This window comes from Pseudovirgaria hyperparasitica (assembly GCF_010093815.1).
Source record: "Pseudovirgaria hyperparasitica strain CBS 121739 unplaced genomic scaffold EJ05scaffold_4, whole genome shotgun sequence".
NCBI classification, from domain to species: domain Eukaryota; kingdom Fungi; phylum Ascomycota; class Dothideomycetes; order Acrospermales; family Acrospermaceae; genus Pseudovirgaria; species Pseudovirgaria hyperparasitica.
In genome coordinates this window covers 172,214-190,102 of record NW_022985552.1, presented here as the reverse complement: position 1 = coordinate 190,102, position 17,889 = coordinate 172,214, and the positions used below count along the sequence as shown (strand labels likewise).

The 17,889-nt window shown below is 50.2% G+C and overlaps 7 protein-coding genes across 7 annotated transcripts; 5 read left to right on the top strand and 2 right to left on the bottom strand.

Moving 5' to 3' along the window:
* Window positions 1-59: 59 nt before the first annotated feature.
* Window positions 60-3,239, top strand: EJ05DRAFT_483902 (uncharacterized protein; the record flags this gene model as incomplete). The annotated part of the gene is made up of 2 exons (XM_033745295.1): window positions 60-650; window positions 705-3,239. The coding sequence occupies 2 exons, from the start codon at window positions 60-62 to the stop codon at window positions 3,237-3,239; spliced, it is 3,126 nt and encodes a 1,041-aa protein (XP_033602570.1).
* Window positions 3,240-4,256: 1,017 nt separating this feature from the next.
* EJ05DRAFT_483901 (uncharacterized protein) lies at window positions 4,257-5,421 on the top strand (the record flags this gene model as incomplete). Its single annotated transcript, XM_033745294.1, has 2 exons — window positions 4,257-4,357; window positions 4,413-5,421. 2 exons carry the CDS (start codon window positions 4,257-4,259, stop codon window positions 5,419-5,421), a joined length of 1,110 nt encoding a protein of 369 aa, XP_033602569.1.
* A 760-nt stretch (window positions 5,422-6,181) lies between these two features.
* On the bottom strand, window positions 6,182-7,119 carry EJ05DRAFT_474025 (uncharacterized protein). Its single transcript, XM_033743513.1, has one exon. It carries the CDS (start codon window positions 7,065-7,067, stop codon window positions 6,432-6,434), a length of 636 nt encoding a protein of 211 aa, XP_033602568.1. The 5' UTR covers window positions 7,068-7,119; the 3' UTR covers window positions 6,182-6,431.
* A 2,359-nt stretch (window positions 7,120-9,478) lies between these two features.
* Window positions 9,479-10,632, top strand: EJ05DRAFT_525214 (uncharacterized protein). Its single transcript, XM_033748838.1, has 2 exons — window positions 9,479-9,653; window positions 9,770-10,632. Exons 1-2 carry the CDS (start codon window positions 9,517-9,519, stop codon window positions 10,434-10,436), a joined length of 804 nt encoding a protein of 267 aa, XP_033602567.1. The 5' UTR covers window positions 9,479-9,516; the 3' UTR covers window positions 10,437-10,632.
* A 562-nt stretch (window positions 10,633-11,194) lies between these two features.
* On the top strand, window positions 11,195-12,766 carry EJ05DRAFT_273003 (geranylgeranyl pyrophosphate synthetase). The gene has a single exon (XM_033740374.1). The coding sequence runs from the start codon at window positions 11,388-11,390 to the stop codon at window positions 12,564-12,566; it is 1,179 nt and encodes a 392-aa protein (XP_033602566.1). The 5' UTR covers window positions 11,195-11,387; the 3' UTR covers window positions 12,567-12,766.
* EJ05DRAFT_273035 (ATPase) lies at window positions 12,764-15,538 on the bottom strand. Its single transcript, XM_033740375.1, has one exon. The coding sequence runs from the start codon at window positions 15,134-15,136 to the stop codon at window positions 12,962-12,964; it is 2,175 nt and encodes a 724-aa protein (XP_033602565.1). The 5' UTR covers window positions 15,137-15,538; the 3' UTR covers window positions 12,764-12,961.
* Window positions 15,539-16,251: 713 nt separating this feature from the next.
* Window positions 16,252-17,712, top strand: EJ05DRAFT_508687 (RNA-binding domain-containing protein). The gene is made up of 2 exons (XM_033748025.1): window positions 16,252-16,553; window positions 16,606-17,712. Exons 1-2 carry the CDS (start codon window positions 16,496-16,498, stop codon window positions 17,454-17,456), a joined length of 909 nt encoding a protein of 302 aa, XP_033602564.1. The 5' UTR covers window positions 16,252-16,495; the 3' UTR covers window positions 17,457-17,712.
* The last annotated feature ends 177 nt before the right edge of the window (window positions 17,713-17,889 follow it).

Here is a 17,889-nt window from a genome sequence, read left to right as displayed (position 1 = left end):
CGTTTGGATAATGTGATCCCCACTCGGAGACGGTGGTGTAACACTCTCAGCACGACGAAATGGCCGCGCATGCTACAGTCAAGCCAGGAGAGCAGCGGAAACTTGGCCTAGGCCTGGATGACTTTTTCCCTACCGGGCTCGGAGTACAGCAGTACACGGACGCAGACTGCAAGGAGATATGCCGTATACTGCTCGAGGAGCTTGGCCCTCCATACAGTACCGTACCACGAATCTACATCGTGCTTCGAATCATCGACCAGGTCTCATTGTTACCCAAGTTCACCAGCATAGGCTGTACCGACCTCTGGTTCCCCTTCAATAAGCAGTCGCTACCCAGGTCGTTGTCTCAGTCGCACCAGGACCTTTTCCTCGAGGTACAGGGTAGGGTCATCACAAAAGGCCTTGATCTGGAAAACGATGAGAAGAAGCATGTGCACTTTGTCAAAGGTGAAGAGCTCCCTCTTCTTGAAAAGGGCATGATCGCGAAAGGTGGCTATGGCGTTGTCGATAAAGTACAAAGCCAATTATCCGGCCGCGAATATGCTCGAAAGTCTTTTCGAAGGGGAGGCACGCGGACAAGTGACCTCAAATCCTTCGCGACGGAGCTCCAGGTCCTCAAGCGTATCAATCACCAACACTGTGTGGAGCTTGTGAGTTCTCCTTGTCACCTCGTGCCTGATGGCGATGGCTGATGCTCGCAACAGGTCGCCAGCTACACCGATCCCAAGTTTTTCGGCTTTCTCATGCTTCCTGTAGCCGAATGTGATCTTGAGCAGTATTTCACACTAGCCATGAACGAGGACGAGTACAAGCTGGTGTTGAACAAGGCTTTTGGCTGCTTGGCTTCTGCCTTGGCATATCTCCATGAAGAGCGAATTCGACACCGCGACATAAAACCGTCGAATATTCTGATCAAGAAAGGCCAAGTATACTTTACAGATTTCGGCATCTCTCTTGATTGGCAAGACCGTACCCGCAGTACTACGACAGGGAACTTTGGTAAAAGCATTCCATATTGTGCGCCTGAAGTTCAGAACTACGAGAAGAGGAACTCCAAGTCTGACGTCTTCTCCTTGGGCTGCGTATTCGTCGAGATTTTGACGGCACTCTGCGGGCGAACAATCAGAGATATGCGCGATACGTTCAAGCGCAAAACTGAAACGTTCTGGTTTTCAAACAATATCGCTTCTGCCAAGGAATGGATCCGGGACTTGAAGACGTCGCTGGACCAGGCGCCAATCATAGACTGGATCGATAGGACTGTTGCTCTGCACGAAGATGCACGTATGACGTCGGTTGACCTGTACAAAACAATATGCAGCCCACAAGCGGCCCTTCACTATTGCTGTGAGCACTGCTTGCTGGAAGACGATTCCTCCAGTGGCGCTGATGATGACCCACGGTCGTGGGATGTCACATACGAAAACACACAAACGGAAGGCTCGTGCGAAAATCCAGACGCAACACATCCTGTCATCCTCCCAGGCATAACTAACAATACTCCCATCAGTGCAAATACAGAAGGGAAGAAGCCAGAGGACAACGAGCACGTACAAGAAGTCGTTACGTTACCGTCAGTGGTTGTACAGCCGCCTGAACCCGTGGCCACTCAAAGCGTGATCACTGAAGTTAATCTGCAGGACGACAACAAAAAGTCAAAGCCTCACCTGGAAGTCAATTTTAACACTAAACCCACCCCTATAGCGGATTCATGGGCACCGACACAAGACCCCAAAGACACTGTGGCAGACCAAAAGCCTCGACTCTTGAATGCGAATCGCCGAGCAGAATGGAATCAGTTTCAATCATTCTCAGACTCATTCGACTTGGACAAACTGAAGCCCGTCTCCCCACCCATACCCCGGATGAAGAGCACAACCCCACCGTCTGATACGGACTCTTCACCTCCGAAGCACTATCCTGGCAGTTCGGATATTGCTTTGCCCCTGACAGTCGATACATACAAAGTCGGCCGATCCATTGTAAGACCCAGCCAATCCCTTTCACGAATCAAGGCTGGACCTAGCGGCCCCACGCCTCGAGAGGACGGGATCAACAAAAGATTTAGCCAAACGACATCCCGTGATGGAGCTCGTCGCCCGCACACGACACCCCTGCCAAACGTCCGTGTAGAAGACTGGGATCATCCCCAGAAGCTTGGAGATACCTGTCGTGTCGAGCTTCGTCGATTCGCAAGCTCAACCGACATGAGTTCCAATCTGCCTGCTCAGTTTGAAAAACATCCGCGGAGCAAACTTCCGGATGTCATTGCATTTTTCCTCAAAATTGGCCTTGACCCAAATGCTCGGAGTGGTCCTGACGAAGCTACAGCGCTCCACCACCTGATCAGAAACTTCGCTGCATGGAAGAAGTATAGAGTCAAATTACCAGATCTTGCTAGACTGATCAAAATCCTTGTGGATGCCGGTGCTGATGTCAACAGCGTGGCTAAGCCTCCGGTATTCGGTAAAAGCGGGCAGATCTTGTCACAGACCAGTCCTCTCTACTGGGCTGTTAGCAATAATGACGAAGAAGCCGTAGCTATGCTTCTCGATCAAGGCGCCGACTGCCAGAATGACTTCCATAATCTACTGGTACTAGCTGGAACCAAGGGATGCTGGGGAGTGCTCGAGGAGCTCACGGGCAAGACAAACAGCCACATTCGGAGCAAGAAAAGAAAGGCCATCAACATTAACGTTCCGCTGAAAGGGGGCGCGACAATGGCGGGCGTGGCTCTTATTGAAGTACAACCAGAAACGCTAGAGTTCCTGATAAATCGCTACTGCTACGAGCTCTCCCAAGAGCTCACCTTTGGAGCCATTACGTCATATTTACGGATCAATCCTGACAGTGACGAGCTGATGAGAATGCGGAGAGACCTAGACCTAGGGTACGCAGATATGGCTCCAGGTGTGTCATACAACAACCCATTTGTCATATGCAGCATCCTGTCCATGGCAGACAAACTAGCAGTTCTTGTCAGACACAGATACCCGCTGCGGATGTACCTCACGGAGCCGGTCTACAGCTACATCTTGAAACACTCTGTCAAGGATGGGCATGCTGAGGTTGCGGAGTTGCTCTTGGATGCCCGCCCATTCGAGGTGCAGAACACAATTGAATTGTGGGGATATGCAAGAAAGTCTGCCAAACTGAGGCGTATACTGGTTGAGTACAGGATTCCTGAGCCAAAGTCGAGCAAGCGGGGAACCCTTCTAGGACTCATCAGTCGAGGCTAATCAATGGCTTCATGATGCGTGCCAGTGTTCTTAGCGGGGGCAGGGGTAGTATGTCACATCACCCAAGACGATCATGGCCAAAGCCTCCACTCTTGCAAACGACAGACAACGATACAGAACTGCCGAGATTACATTTCGTAGGGCTTGCGATCGACGCAGTCTCTCACGTCAGCAGATCTCTAGTGGTGCTGATGTACAGGAACGGCACGTGGTTCTATAAATAAAGACTGCCTCATCGCCTCGACTGCTGACTGGAACAAAGCCAGGGAACCGACTTACATGCTTCAAATCACTGCCTTGTCAACCATACTATTGCATGCGCCTACTATCACACCCAACCGAGTAATCACGTCGAATATTCCAAGACTGGTGGTCTGATCTGTAATGCTTAGCATCCATGTCTGGCCCCCGTCTGTGCAGCCATTCGGGACCCCTGCATGCACTCAGCCATCGGGCCGAGCTGACTTGCTTCCTGCATACCATGCTATATATGGCCAAGTCCGCTCGCTTGTAGTCAGCAAAAGAGACATCTCCATGCGTTGTCTCGTATTGATTAATCTCTTGACGAAACTCGACGCGACCATGTCTGGTGATCGGGCCTTTGGTTGGACACAGTCTGTTAAGTCGCCATAATTCTTGACGTCTGTTTGGTTGATGGACTCCTGCTGGCCTGCACAGACCCTGATCGAACCACCATCACATCTCTCTCACTGACGTGCTTCTGGCTCTCTGATTAAGCTATCACCACATTTGGTCGCCAGTGAGCACCGTGTGGACAATGCTTGCTGCGTTCAGGGCACATTCTAGCCTCATTTGTGACCCCAGTACGACACATAAGTCCCGTCAGGGAAAAGATATATCTACAAGCAGTTGCCGTTGCGCAATGTGCACGGTCTTGGAGACTGCCCAAAAGAATTCTTCAAAAGTGTAGAGGTGCAGGTCGCTGTGCTGTCGTAGTCATATTGCGCGATTATCTACCATCTCGCCCGACTGTTCCCCACATTGTGGTCAGTGTCGATGTCTGGAGTACGCAATATCACCGTGCCGTGGGTCCCTTTGGACGAGTTTGACTGGTCGTTCAAACGTACCGGACCGCTGCCATGGAACCTGACAGTGTGGTGAGTAGTCTTGAAGGCCCCAATTATTGCTGAACTGTACTTATTACATCTGTAGGGCTCTGCTGGCAGTCTTCACTGCGCTCCCCATATGGACCACTGTCGAACTGACGGTTTGGGTGTTTTACACATTTAAGCGCTATCAGGGCGTGTATTTCTACTCCGTCTTGTTTACGACATGGGGCGTGACGCTGCACGCGATCGGCTTCATACTGAAGTATTGCGTACCAAAGGCGAACTGGATTCTCGCTACGGTTCTGGCGGAAATCGGTTGGGTGGGCATGGTCTCTGGCTTCAGCGTCGTTCTCTGGTCCCGGCTGCATCTTGTCAGTGTGGGGCATAGGACGCTGAAGATTGTCCTGGCAATGATCATTATCGACGCGTGCTTGTTCCACATCCCAACTATCGTCTTTCAGTTCCTGGTATCGAACAAGCCGACGCACACCCAGTTTCTCCCGTACATGAAGCCCATGGAACGTGTCCAGGTCATGGGCTTTTCCACCCAGGAGATAGTCATCTCTGCGATTTATGTCTACGCTACGATGAAACTCCTGCAAGATTCGCTGAATCCGAAGATGAAGAAGACCATGGCCGTGCTTATCCTCATTCAGGTCATTGTGATCCTGGCCGATGTTCTCGTCATCACGCTGGACTATCTGGATTACTTCCAACTCAAGGCCGTCATGCATTCGTTTGTTTACGCCTTCAAACTGCAGCTCGAATTCGTCATCCTCAACGAGTTCCGAGAACGGATTGCCAAGAACGGGCTGACGGGCTGCGCCGTTTTGTCTCCTTCTCCGCCAAACTTTCGAGACCTCGAAGCGTCGTCCAACACGTGCTCGCCAGCGAATTCAGCAACAAAACTCGGTAGTGCGCCAGCAGTCAAGACGAGATGGTTCGCAACTCGCTCCCCCAAGCTCGACTCCCCAGCAACGGACCAACACACCATCCACACCGAAAACGCAACCATATATGCCTCCACCATCACAATCCAGCAAACCCCCCCGACCGAAGCCCGATCGTTCTCTAACCCATCCGCTCCCTCACATCAAAACCAGAGTCCCTAACAATCAGTCCAACTTCAATTCTGCCTCTCTAGAATTAACTTAGTCTAGTTTAACTAACGCCTCTTACTAAGGGTTAGATCTTTAGTCTAATTTAATTCTAGGGTAGGATTAAGTTACTAATAGTTAAGTTAAACTAAAGTTATATATAGATAGGTAGATATTCTCTTAAAAATAGATGATTTAACGAGATCTATTAGAAGTAAGTTATATAATTTAAAATTATATAATATACCACGTGATATATTATATAACTCCGGTACTCCTAACCAGATTATATTAAAAAGACAATTAATAGCTTCAAGATTAGTAAAAGTGCTATTGATCTATCATTCTATCTTACAATACCTCATTATCGATGTGGTGGCTTGGAATCATGGTTGGAGTCGCTTTAGTGGTGGTTTCTCATGTTCTCGGCTACATTGTGTATAAGAGGCCGCGATCTCGATCGCGATGCACCTTGATAATTACATAAACCCGTCATCAACCAATCAGATATTGTATGGTCCATTTAGCCCGGTTTATCGCCAGTGTCTATTAGCATCTACTATAGCTTTACTAGTCATATAAGTTACTACTATCTTCTATCGATAACTCTATTACCGTAGACTACATGTGTCATAGGGCTAGATTTTCTATATCACGGGCCCACATCTCAAAAGCTAAGGCTCTACAATACATACAATTCAATGCTTCAAATACATCCATACACTTCTTTGAATAAAAATCAATTGAGATCAATTAGAAACACGTTGATTAAGTGCTGTTTTTAAGCCTGCAAGGTTAAAATCAGTTCAAATCAGTTAAGATCACGTGTACCAAGTGGGATCTGTGCGGGTAACGGCGAAAGAGACTCTTGACTTCTGACTTCTGACTTTTGACTTCTGACTTTCGAAAAAGTGTCGCCGTGTGACATATACAGTCCGCGGTACTCCCATCTTATTCAAATTCCGACCTATCACCTTTTAGGCGCTATTCCGATCTCTCTGTTCGGCTAGCTGCGAGAATACCTCCTAGCAGCGCTTTAGAGCCTCTTTGTGTTGCCGACCATATGTGACGTCCCACGCCTCCATAGAAAACCAACCGGGATAATCCATACAATATCGGTTGACAAGCAGTAACATTTCTGCGAGCGATTTCGGGTCGCATGTTTGTACCGTATGGCTGTGGAACCGAGGAGTATAGTCACATTGAAATGCCACGCCGTCGCCATGAGGGTAATCTTTACGCTGGCCTCCGACGTGTTTCCCCCATTTATTATCCTTTCCTTCGCAGGCCTCCATTTGTAGCTCTTCGATAGCTTGTATATCTTGATAATTAAGGGGAGTACCGTTTTCCCGGCATACGACGAAACCCCCCTTCAGCTCGGGTGGTAGAATATCATCTGGGATTGTGTATCTTTTCTCCTCGCCAGGCCTAAAGTGCTCTATCATCTGATCTGGACAAGCCTGATATTCGTCCAGAGGTACCGCTTGGAGAGAGTCAATGACGCCATGAATAAAAGAAGCATCAGTATGTTTATAGACGTTATCCAAGCCTTTGTTAGCCGTCCGTTCCAACCAGTTCGGCGGTCTGCATTTGGTCTCGGCGACGACTATATTGGTAGTGATACCAATGATAGTAATGACGAGGATGTTTAGAAGATGCATTGGTGGTATAGATGGCTTAGCGGTATATCGTTTGCGGCTGTAAGTTTGGAAGAAGGTGGCTTTGAATTAAGATAAAATAAATGCCAAATGACGTTACTTATAGCCTACTTCAGTGACCTTGCTGTGACATACTCTGAAACTCCCATAGAACCGTTCTTCTACTGTAGTTCGCGTAAACCCGGGCACGGTGCTTTTTAAAAGGTCATTAGCCGAATACTATTAGCTAGAATTTCACGCAATTCTTTTACTGACAAATTCTGAATGTCAAGCAGTACTTGTGGAACGACATGCCGAGATACTCTCTTGTTACGTCTCAGCCGCAAAGATTGCGCTGTCGAGAGCATGATTCATGAACAGCAATAACATCGTCGTCATCCAAGGCCTTGTGCTATATATTATCTCCATTGGAGGCAATGGCGATTAGTGAGCTACAGAGTTCCTAATAATTAGTCCAACTTCAATTCTACCTCTCTAGAATTAACTTAGTCTAGTTTAACTAACGCCTCTTACTAAGGGTTAGATCTTTAGTCTAATTTAATTCTAGAGTAGGATTAAGTTACTAATAGTTAAGCTAAACTAAATTTATATATAGATAGTGTAAGGTGGCGGGCTCCACGCACCAACCATGGATCTACAAATAGATATAGAATAGGTATTAGTGGGGTCTAGAGGAAAGCCCTTTATAATTAGTAATAAGAACTCACGTGGGTCTAATGAACGCCTAGGTAACTAGCTTATATAAAACCGATATTACGATAATCTCGCTATAACGATAGGATTTTCGTGGCCGTCTTTGAATTATTATAACGGGAGTTAACTATAAAAGACTACTGTACACACATAGGGTCACGTGCAAATCACATGCCTGATATTAAGAATTACTATATAGATAATATAGATATATAGCCTTAGAATACTGAATTTTATCTATCTTTAAGACTTTTAGCTAGTCTTATTAATATACTTTAGTCTAGTCTAGTTTAACTTTAATTCTACTACTAGAATTAATAGTTTAATCTGATTCTATAATAGCTAGGATTAAAGTACTTTAGTCTAGTTTAACTAGAGGCCTAAAGTTAAACTAAACTGATTGTTAGGAATTCTGATCAAAACGGTAACGCACAGCACCAGACCGTCGTCGTCACGCCGACTGACGCGCCGCCCAAGTCCTCGACGCCGCACTTCCATGGAATGCCACCAGACAGTCTTCCCTCCGGCCTCGGCACGTACCTCCAGCCTCCTCACAACAATCCGAGTGGTGGCGAGACGGATGTCGTGGAGCACGGGATGGAGGCCAAGACTATCCCGGAGGTTTACGAGCGGTCGGCAAGTCGCAGTGTGAGTCCGATCGGGACGGGTATGGGAACGGGGGCGTTTACGACGACGACGCCCGCGGTGTTGCGGCCGGGCGATGCAAGTGTCGAGGATGCGGGGCGGCCGTACAGTGATGTTGATATGGAGAGGCGGTATCTGGGGGCTTATGGGCGGGCGGAGTAGGGGATGATGTATCTGGTCTTGCTGTGAATCCTGTTCTCGGAAGTTTGGCTGTTTGTCGCTCGCCGCGGGGGAAGGGGCTCCTTGGTACCCGCAGCGAGCGAATGAGTAATGAATGATGTAGAAGATGTCATGTGGTTATATACACCTATAAATAATACATGAATTTTTATCCTTGGTATCAAGAGGTTTGTGTGTATGTATGTGTGTATCTTACCTGTAGGCTGTAACTTGCTGACTGCTCATGAATGCTTATGGCCCTCAATGCCCTCTATGCTTCCAATATCATAGGCATAATTAATGGATAAATAAACAAACATGCATCCACGCAAGGCAATGTGTCTAATAAAGATCATCGCCCTCCTCTCACCCCTCGCCCCTCACCCCTCGGTAGATATAAATGTACATATAAACATACATAAAACCCGCTCGCACGTCAGGGACTCTTTTGTCCGTAGTCATCGTCGTCGTCGTTGCCATCATAGTAGTATATCAATCCCTACCCCCTTAGTGTGTGGTGTTATAATAGTACAATGGTAGAAGGACCTGATATCAAGCCCACTATACCGGTATAACACAACCATAACACTATCAATATACTATCCCATCCGTTCATACTCGACGTCGTACAAAGTCAAGGACCATAAATCTGATGTAGTACTTTAAGATGTGGATGGAATGACAACACTTTGAAGTTCGTTGCGTCGGAGGATGGCGGGGGTGCTGTATGGAGGGTCTTGAGTTGGAAGGGAGTGCTGGGCACGAATGAGTTTGAATGAGAGAGGGGATGGTTTGGGTCATGTATGTGGATAGCTAAGGGGATGTGGATAAGGCTGGCTTTTGGAGAAAGTTGGTGTTTTTTGTATTGCTGCGCGCGTTGGGATATGTTTGATGATAGAAGCCCCTTTTTGCAACAAGCTTGATAGTTTCAGCTGACCTGTAACACGAGATTCTCATGTATTGTAGCAGTTTCTCCTTCAATGTTATTCACCTCGCGCAACGCGTTCACCATGTAATGTCACTACGAACACGCGACAATGACGCACGGCTAGCTGAACAAAGTGAACAGAGCCCCAAGGCCCGTCCGCCCTGGTAAATCATCTCAAGCGGTGAAACTTCTGTAACTTCCGGCCTTCTCACAAACCTTATCCTCGAATCGCCCATCGCCAACCTCACAATGGTTCAATAGCGTAGTGTACATTTCCTAGCTTTTCTTTGCTCGCTGCTAACGTCCTCGCACAGTCTGAACAACCCGTTTCTAAGACCACACCGCCTTCTGGAGGAGATATCGTGCGAGTCGCCTCAAGATCACCGCCCTTTCAGCTCGGCGGCAGACTATCCTCTGCCGAAACCACATCCAATCGCTCTGCTTCTCCAGCCAACCCCATTACTACACACCTCTCCATCATGGGCCAAACACACTCGACGCCACCAGCCCCTGAGCCATCGCCAGCAGCGCTGCCAGAAAGCGACCCCAACAACAACAACAACAACAACAACCGACCGCAACCACCAACCACCGCTCTGCCATCCGAGATTCCACCACCATCAATCTCAGTATTCCTCTTCCCACCATCCCACCTCTCCACCCTCATCGCTGCCCTCGTAGCCGCCGCTTCAACCCTCTCCTACTCCCTCCCCCAATCCCCCCTCGACGTCCTCCTCGCCCTCGACACCCTCGACGCCAACCTCCTCCACTGCCTCACCCACCTCCACCCCTCTCACACACACACCACCTTCTCCCGCACCACTCTCCACCACACCCAACGCCACCTTCCAACTCCGCTCACCTCCGCCGAAGCACGGCTCAATGCCGTCCAATTGCACGCTCGCCGCGGGCTGGAAGTCGTCGCTGCGTCTAGACGGCGCCAGTAGGCCGTGCTGAGCCGGCTGGACATGATGCTTGCCGGGTTTGAATTTGCAGGGGAGAGGGGCGAGGAGGCAGTTGCGAAGCTGGAGAATATGCGGGTGCTGGTGCGGGAGGAAGCCGGGAGAGTGCGGAGGATTGAGGGGTATTATAGACAGCGGGTGTCTGAGGTGTATTAGTTGAATTCAACACGCTGAACGTGGGTTCTCCAGGAGAGGATGTTGCATGCTTCTTGTGATTCGTGCAATGTGAACTGATGGGCCGTGTTTGCGGGGGTTTGTGGTTTGGGTCGGTGAGGAATGCATTTTATCGGAGATCTAGGGGCGTTATGGGTGGTTTGGTCTGCTTGGGGAGGTTGATACATGGATAGCCAGGAGACGGGGTGGCGTTTGTGTCTGGTTTCGAGCAACAGGGTCGGGCTGTTGTCTTGGTGTTTACGATGCTTGTCCTGGATGGTAGGCGTGAATCTGTGGTATATTGTTGTGCTTTTTACAGATTTCTGCCGATGACTGTTATCGTTTTTTGACTATATATATCGTTCTGGTGCTGTTGTTTCTGACAGGTAGTACGTAGGACTGATTGGTCGTAACGATGGACTGGTATGCTCGTTATAAGACTGGATTTAGGGGTTAGGGGTAATTTGGCGGGGTTTTTAAGAATAAGTCTGGATGGAGATGTAGATATGAGTTTAATTTGTGCAAAGACGTGAAACTTGCGTCATACACTACTACCTCTGACGACTGAATATGTTTGGATGTGCTCTGTTACACGGAGCTAGTTTCGTTATCCCTGTTCACTTTTAGATTGCCAGAGCGTGTATTTCATATATAATCTTTCGTCTTTCGTCTTTCATCCTACATAATTCATCATTCATCTTCCATCGTTCATCATCATCGTTTACCATTCATCCTCACCTTCCATCTCTTCTTCATCTACAAGACTACAATCTCCCATCTCAGATGGCGCCTTCAATCCTTGCAGAAATAACTCGTCCCGATCTGGAAGACACCAGTCATGATTTCCCAGCCACAATCACAGATCTACAGCACCTCTCGTCCTACAACTGGATCGAGACCAAGAACCCCACAATCGCCGTGCCCGGCTGTCCAAACCTCTGGACCGGTCTCCGTCGCGCCAGCGCAGTCAAGAAAGACTCTGGTCTCATCTACATCTCCCAGAATGCGGCCCGCCACCCGGACAGTCCGCTCGAGCCGCTCTTCCGCGCCCTATACCTAACCCAACCGTCCTTCGACATCACCACCGTCGACCTCGTCAGCGACCGCAACAATCTGCGCAAACTCCTCTCATTCGTCGATCCCAACACCCCTGCGCGCCGGCGCGAGTCCTTCACCATCAGGGTCGAGTGCGTCAAGGACACGATTGTGTTCTGCCGCGAAGACACGGCGGCGACGACGTATATCGGCAAGAATGAATTCATGGGCTACGGGCATAGCTTCGAGGAGGCCTGCACGGAGAACCAGGTCGAGCACGGCACCGGACATCACCGCATCGTCTCCTACACCTTTCACGGCCTGAAGCTGCTCGTCCGCTTTGAGACGGACGGATATGTGCTGGACAAGCAGGACCAGAATCCTCATGTCCCCTCGCCATCCAAATCCACGTCCACATGCACTTTCACACCTCCCGCCCACGACGACGAAGCCTCTCTCGACGCCCTCCTCCAAACCCTCACCATAAGCCCCTCACAACCCCCCACACCCCTCACCTTCCCGGCCTTCAAACTCACCATCCACCCCACAGGCCGCACCATCGCCGCATCCTCCATCCTCGAAATCAAGACCCGCGTCCAGCACAAGCCCATCCCCCTCGCCGAGATCGCGCCCCAGCTCTGGCTCTCGCAGACGCCGAAGCTCGTGCGCGCGTACCACGAGCGAGGCACGTTTGGCGTCTCCTGCGTCGAGGACGTGGCTGGCGAGCTGGCGGCGTGGGAGAAGGGGAATGAGGGGGTTTTGAGGGGGTTGGGGGTGTTGATTCGGAGGATTGGGGCGGTGGTGAGGCGGGTTGGGAGTGGGGTTGTGCGGTTTGATGAGGGGGGGGATAGGCTGGTTGTTTGGGATGGGGGTGAGGGTGAGAGGATGTTGCCGGGGGATCTGTATGCGCGTTGGGATGGGGTTTAGATGGGGGTGGGGAGGGATGCGTGGGTGTTGGAGGAGAGGTTTTGCATTGAGATGGATGGAGGCTGGCTTGTCGACTGGATGGGCTTTTTATATCTGGTTTGACTGGTATTCAGCATGGGTCATCTGCTCTCTGGGGTTGAGCATTGGAATAGTGCGCTCTCATACTGTTATAGCGAGAATTTCAATTACGTGAGGCATTGACGATATAAGGTTCTGGTCAAAATGTCTGTTCAAGCGTATGTTCTATTTCGTCACGGAAAATAAGAATCTCCGTTGACTTCGTATCTGAACGGACGTCTAACATGTATACCCATGCATGAAGAGCGCCTGGAATGTTGCTGTCTAAATGCTCACCCATGAAAACGCCAGAAAAACATTCGAATATCCACGGTCGCTTACATGTATATGTGCGATGCCTCTGGACGCAGACTCTCGACCTTCAGCACCGTGTCCACAAACTTGCGACTGAGCTTCTCCTTCCGCCGCGACGCAAGCAGCTGCGACGTCTTGAGCACATTCTTGATCTGGCGACCGTTCAAGTCTGCCGTAGCCAGCTCATCAAGATCGTGGTCCGAGAAGCCCGCCAACGACTCGGACTTCCTGAGGAAGTTTGACCAGATCTGCCGCCGCGAGTCCTTGGTCAGGGCGGGGTACTCGATCGAGACGTGGATTCGCGACTGGAAGGCCTGGTCGATCTCCTTGACGCGGTTCGTGGTCATGAAGAGGATACCTTGATAATACTCGAGCGTGCGGAGGAAGATGGAGACGACTCTGTTGCGCTCGAGGTCGTGGACGGAGCGCGCCTCGAGGAAGACGTCGCATTCGTCGATGAGCAGGATGGCGTTCCATCGGCCTACCATGTCCAGTACTGACTGGAGCTGGTCTTCTAGATCTCCAGCGCTGGATCCTAGATCGCCCGACGTCAACATGTGGAGTGGTGCGCGTAGATGCTCGGCCACGGCCTCGGCGGTGAGGGTTTTGCCAACGCCAGGGGGCCCAGAGGCCAGCATGATGAGGCCTTCTCCTTTCCCCTTGACGACGTCGTCGAAGCCGTCTCCTTTGTTGTCTACTTGCGCTTCTGTGCAGGCGAGGATCATCTCCTTCTGGTCCTCGGGCAGCACCAAGCTCTCGAAAGCCTTGTCGTTCCATTCAATGTCGGACACATTCTCGACGTAGAAGTCGAGCCATGACTTGGTTTTCAGGCTGTAGCCGCGCACTCGAGGGAAACATACCATCTGGTGATATGGCGTGAGCTTGGTAGCAACGGTTGCCGAGGCTCTCTTTTCTTCCGCCATTTCGTCGAGTAGACCTTCTTTGCAGGCTTCGGTGAATTTCAGCTCGTCAATGTTGCCCATCCTCTGGATGTCTCTGGCAGCAAAGGGGCTCCATTTGTCAAACGACTTGACGTCGATGACAACCCTGCCAGCTGTCTGCATGTGCAACTCGACCTCGTCGCGATTCCACGTCACGGCCATGCCAGAATATTGCTTGAACTGATAGCCACGAAGAGACTCAAACTTCTTTCCCCGCTCAATCAGCGTCTTCTCCAGCTTGTCCTTGTCCTCGTGGAACTTGATCGGATACACTTTCAGGTCGTTGATCTTACGAGTTCCGTTGAAGCCCGGAATGATGGCAGTAGATTCAGTCCAGCCGAACGTGTCAGACTCACCGTCCACGTCCACCATTCGCTGGTAGACTTCCATGGACGGTCCACAGCGTGTCTGGATGTAATTCGATTCTTTCACCTCAAAGGCAGAGATGCGGTTCCCATTGCGGACCAGTATGGCGACCTCCCCAGGGGGAAAAATAGTCCACAAGTGCTCGTAGGTGATGACACCCAGGCTGACATAGTCGCGGAAGACATTCAGCGTGTCACCGACCTCTTCCATCAAGATGCTGTGCAGAATCTGCAGATGCTCCCTCATCGCATCGCTCAAGTCGGTGCGGGCCATATATGCTTGAAACGCAGTCCATCGGTGAACGAAGGGGCGGAAAGGAGCATAGACAACAAATCTCTCCAGCGAGGGCGTGATGCCCGGATAGTCCTTGAAGACCTCACCCAGAGCTTCCCTCAAGAGAGCGCTCTGGATGATGAGCGAGTGTGCCTCGTAGAATTTGCGGGAATCACAACTCTTCTTCTTGCGTACGACGACGGCGAACTTTGCAGTCGTCTCGTTTTCGGCGGCTTTGTCTTCTGCCTCGGCCTTCTCGGACCAGGTGTATTCGCCGTCGTCGTCCTTGGGTCCGCGAAAGATTGATTTGGCCTCGCTGACTGAGCCTCGCTCGACTGGAGGCTCGGTGGGTTTCTCCTCGGCCTTCTCTCCTTCTTGAGCGGATGGCTTCTCGGGGTCTTCTGAATTGCCATTGACGGCTTGCTCTCCGTCTTGAGTCGATGGTTTCTCTGATTCTTTTGCATCTCCATTGATGGCTTGAGTCGGAGCGTCTGTGCCGTTCTTCAAGCTCTTTACAGTCTCCTTGCTATGGTCGGTGACTCCATTGCTGGTACCATTAGAGGCACCTCGTCCCCCATGTCCTTCCCGTGCGTCAATCTCGTTGTCGAAGCTAGGCATGGTTGAATCCTTGACACGAGAAGAATATCAAGTAGAATCAGATGTTTGTGTTTAGAAGTAGAACAGAACGGATAAAGCCCTCATATTTATGTATCAGTCACAGTAGCCTAACAAATGACTCCTAGCAATCGGTGTCGACTGTATTCCATTGCAGCCTAGCGATAGATGGCCCCAAACGGCTTAGCATGTGCGCGCAGGTGGTGGCGGTGCCTATGCGGTGTCGGCCTGACGCATCGACACAACATCCCCATTATTGTAGGCAGTGCCTCATATCTACTACAGCAATTGGTGCATGATGCCCGAGTTCAGAGCTGGGGGCCTGGTTGCGGGGATGCGGTATCTCTGCAGAGCTGAGGGACGCCTTGAGTGATGCCTGGTGAGTTGGCGCTAGCGGCGTCATCCGTCCATGCATTTGCCAACGATCCATTTGCCATTGACCAGTCATCAGAAACCACACAGACCGGGAGCAGATCAGCGATTAGCTGTCGTTGGGGTTGTTATGCTCGATTCATCTTGCGTGAGGCTAGGAAATGAATCGATGGTGGAGGGTTTATGACGTTTTCGACAACGTATAGAGGAAGCATGCAGTTTGTTGCGATGGTTGTTTAGCGGCCTTGTCGGCGCGAAAGTTCTACTGCCTGGTTGCAATTGGAAGATCTTTGTGCCTTTGATCACAATGAATACAGCAAGATGCTGTCTCCAAGTTGCCGTGGACGCGGATGACTACGTGCGAAAGTTGAAACCATGAGAACAGGGTCGATGAGAAGCTCTTGTGGCAGACGCAAGTTCGATGATCTGTGACTGTTCACGCGGGATTCCAGTGACGACTATTATGAGTGATATTTGCTGCGACAGAACGATGTCCGTAGTAGGACGTCTTGTAGAAATTACTAGACATTGCATCTGCGATGCTTATGCTACTAGTAGCATCTTTTGCCCTGGACATGACGAGTTTCGAAGGGTGATTGGATATGCAGATAGCGTGGCCGTGGTAGTAGAGCTTTGGGATGTATCGATTGGCCAATGTATCGAATAGATGATTCACATGCTTGCTTTCTGACTGATATATTTTGACTTTGATCTCGATGAAGAAGAAGAGTAGCTTAGCATTGGATGAGAGTGCACGGACCCCAGGCCCGTTCTTTGTCAGCATCAAACTCACTACCAGTATTATGCTACCTAGATTGGCTTGGTACATTTTATTTGTTCGCGTCGCATCACCGTTCTTCACTACAGACACTCAAATCCTCCAACCCACGAACCTTGCACGAACACATACACTCCATACTTGGAAGGGATTAAGATTTCGACGTTTGTGTGTTTGCATCTTTGGCCTGCCTCGTCTTGCGCGCTGTCAACATGCCTCCTGCATCGGACAAAGCTGGAAGAGTGGTTTTTATTGGCAACATCCCTTACGGTGAGAGATACGGGTGTATATTCGCAGACCATCTTACTGACACAGTAGTCAGGTGTTCCAGAAGAAGAGATCCAGGAGCTCTTGGGGAGAGTTGGACAGGTAGTCGATTTTCGCATAGTCACCGATCGAGAAACGGGCAGACCCAAAGGTTTCGGCTTTGCTGAATTCACAGAGCAAGACGCTGCTTCTTCTGCCGTCCGCAACCTGAACGACTACGAGATACAGGGCCGCAAGCTGCGTGTCGATTGGTCCAACGAGAATGGGTCTGGAGGAGGAACAGGTGGTGACAACGCTGGCATGAATGGACAAGGCCCTGTACAAGCATCACCTCAGAATTCCCTACCACCACTTCCAGCCGGTACAGATCTTCCACCGGATATCACATGCCCTGATCAAATCTCCAAGACTCTGAACACACTACCTGCTCCCCAGCTTCTCGACGTTATCTCGCAAATGAAGAACCTTGTGAACCAGAACCCACAGCGCGCAACCGAGCTCCTCGTACAGTCACCGCAGCTATCGTATGCTATTTTCCAGTCACTACTCCTTCTTGGACTTGTCGAAACCAGCGTTCTTCAATCCGTCATCTCCAACCAGCCGGTCGCACCACCACAGCCGCAGCCGCAGCAACCTGTTCAGGCACCAATGCCAGCATTCCCAAACTACGCACAGTATAACCAGCCCTCTCACGTTCCAACACCTCCGATGGCTCACCAGCCATATCAACAACCCCCACCAGTGGTCCAACAACCGCAAGCGGCCGAGCAGATCAACCAGGCCGAACTTCTTCAACGGGTCTTGACATTGACGGATGAACAGATCAATGCGTTCCCGCCAGATGCAAGACAGCAGATCATGGCCTTGAGAGCGCAAATGGGCGGAGCGCCACAACACACCTATTAGAGGCGTGTTTGTCTTCTTTTATAGTTGAGTGCATAGCGTGGCGTTTTTTGGGCGAAGAAGTTGGGCCACCAGCAAGGCACACAGGACCTGTAATATATGAAAACTGTATTATGTGCTGGGATGAGGACTCAGCGTCAGTCGGCTTGGGCATCAAGTGTTTGTGCTTGCGACTGGGAGATACCATCTACAACAAAAGATTGCAGCAATTAAAACCAACAATTTCGAGAAGCCATCCACTCTTCCTTTTCTTATTAACAAGGCTTAGACTTGGTACAAGACATTATTTGTTTACGTTGCCCAATTCCAATCTACGACTCACTCATCCATGAATCAGTGGCGAAAGATCGAAATATCGCAGCCTTAGCGCCTCACTAGCGTCCCAGCCACGCCAAGGTTCAAACAACACAACCTCAAAGTCAAGCTTCCAACGTTT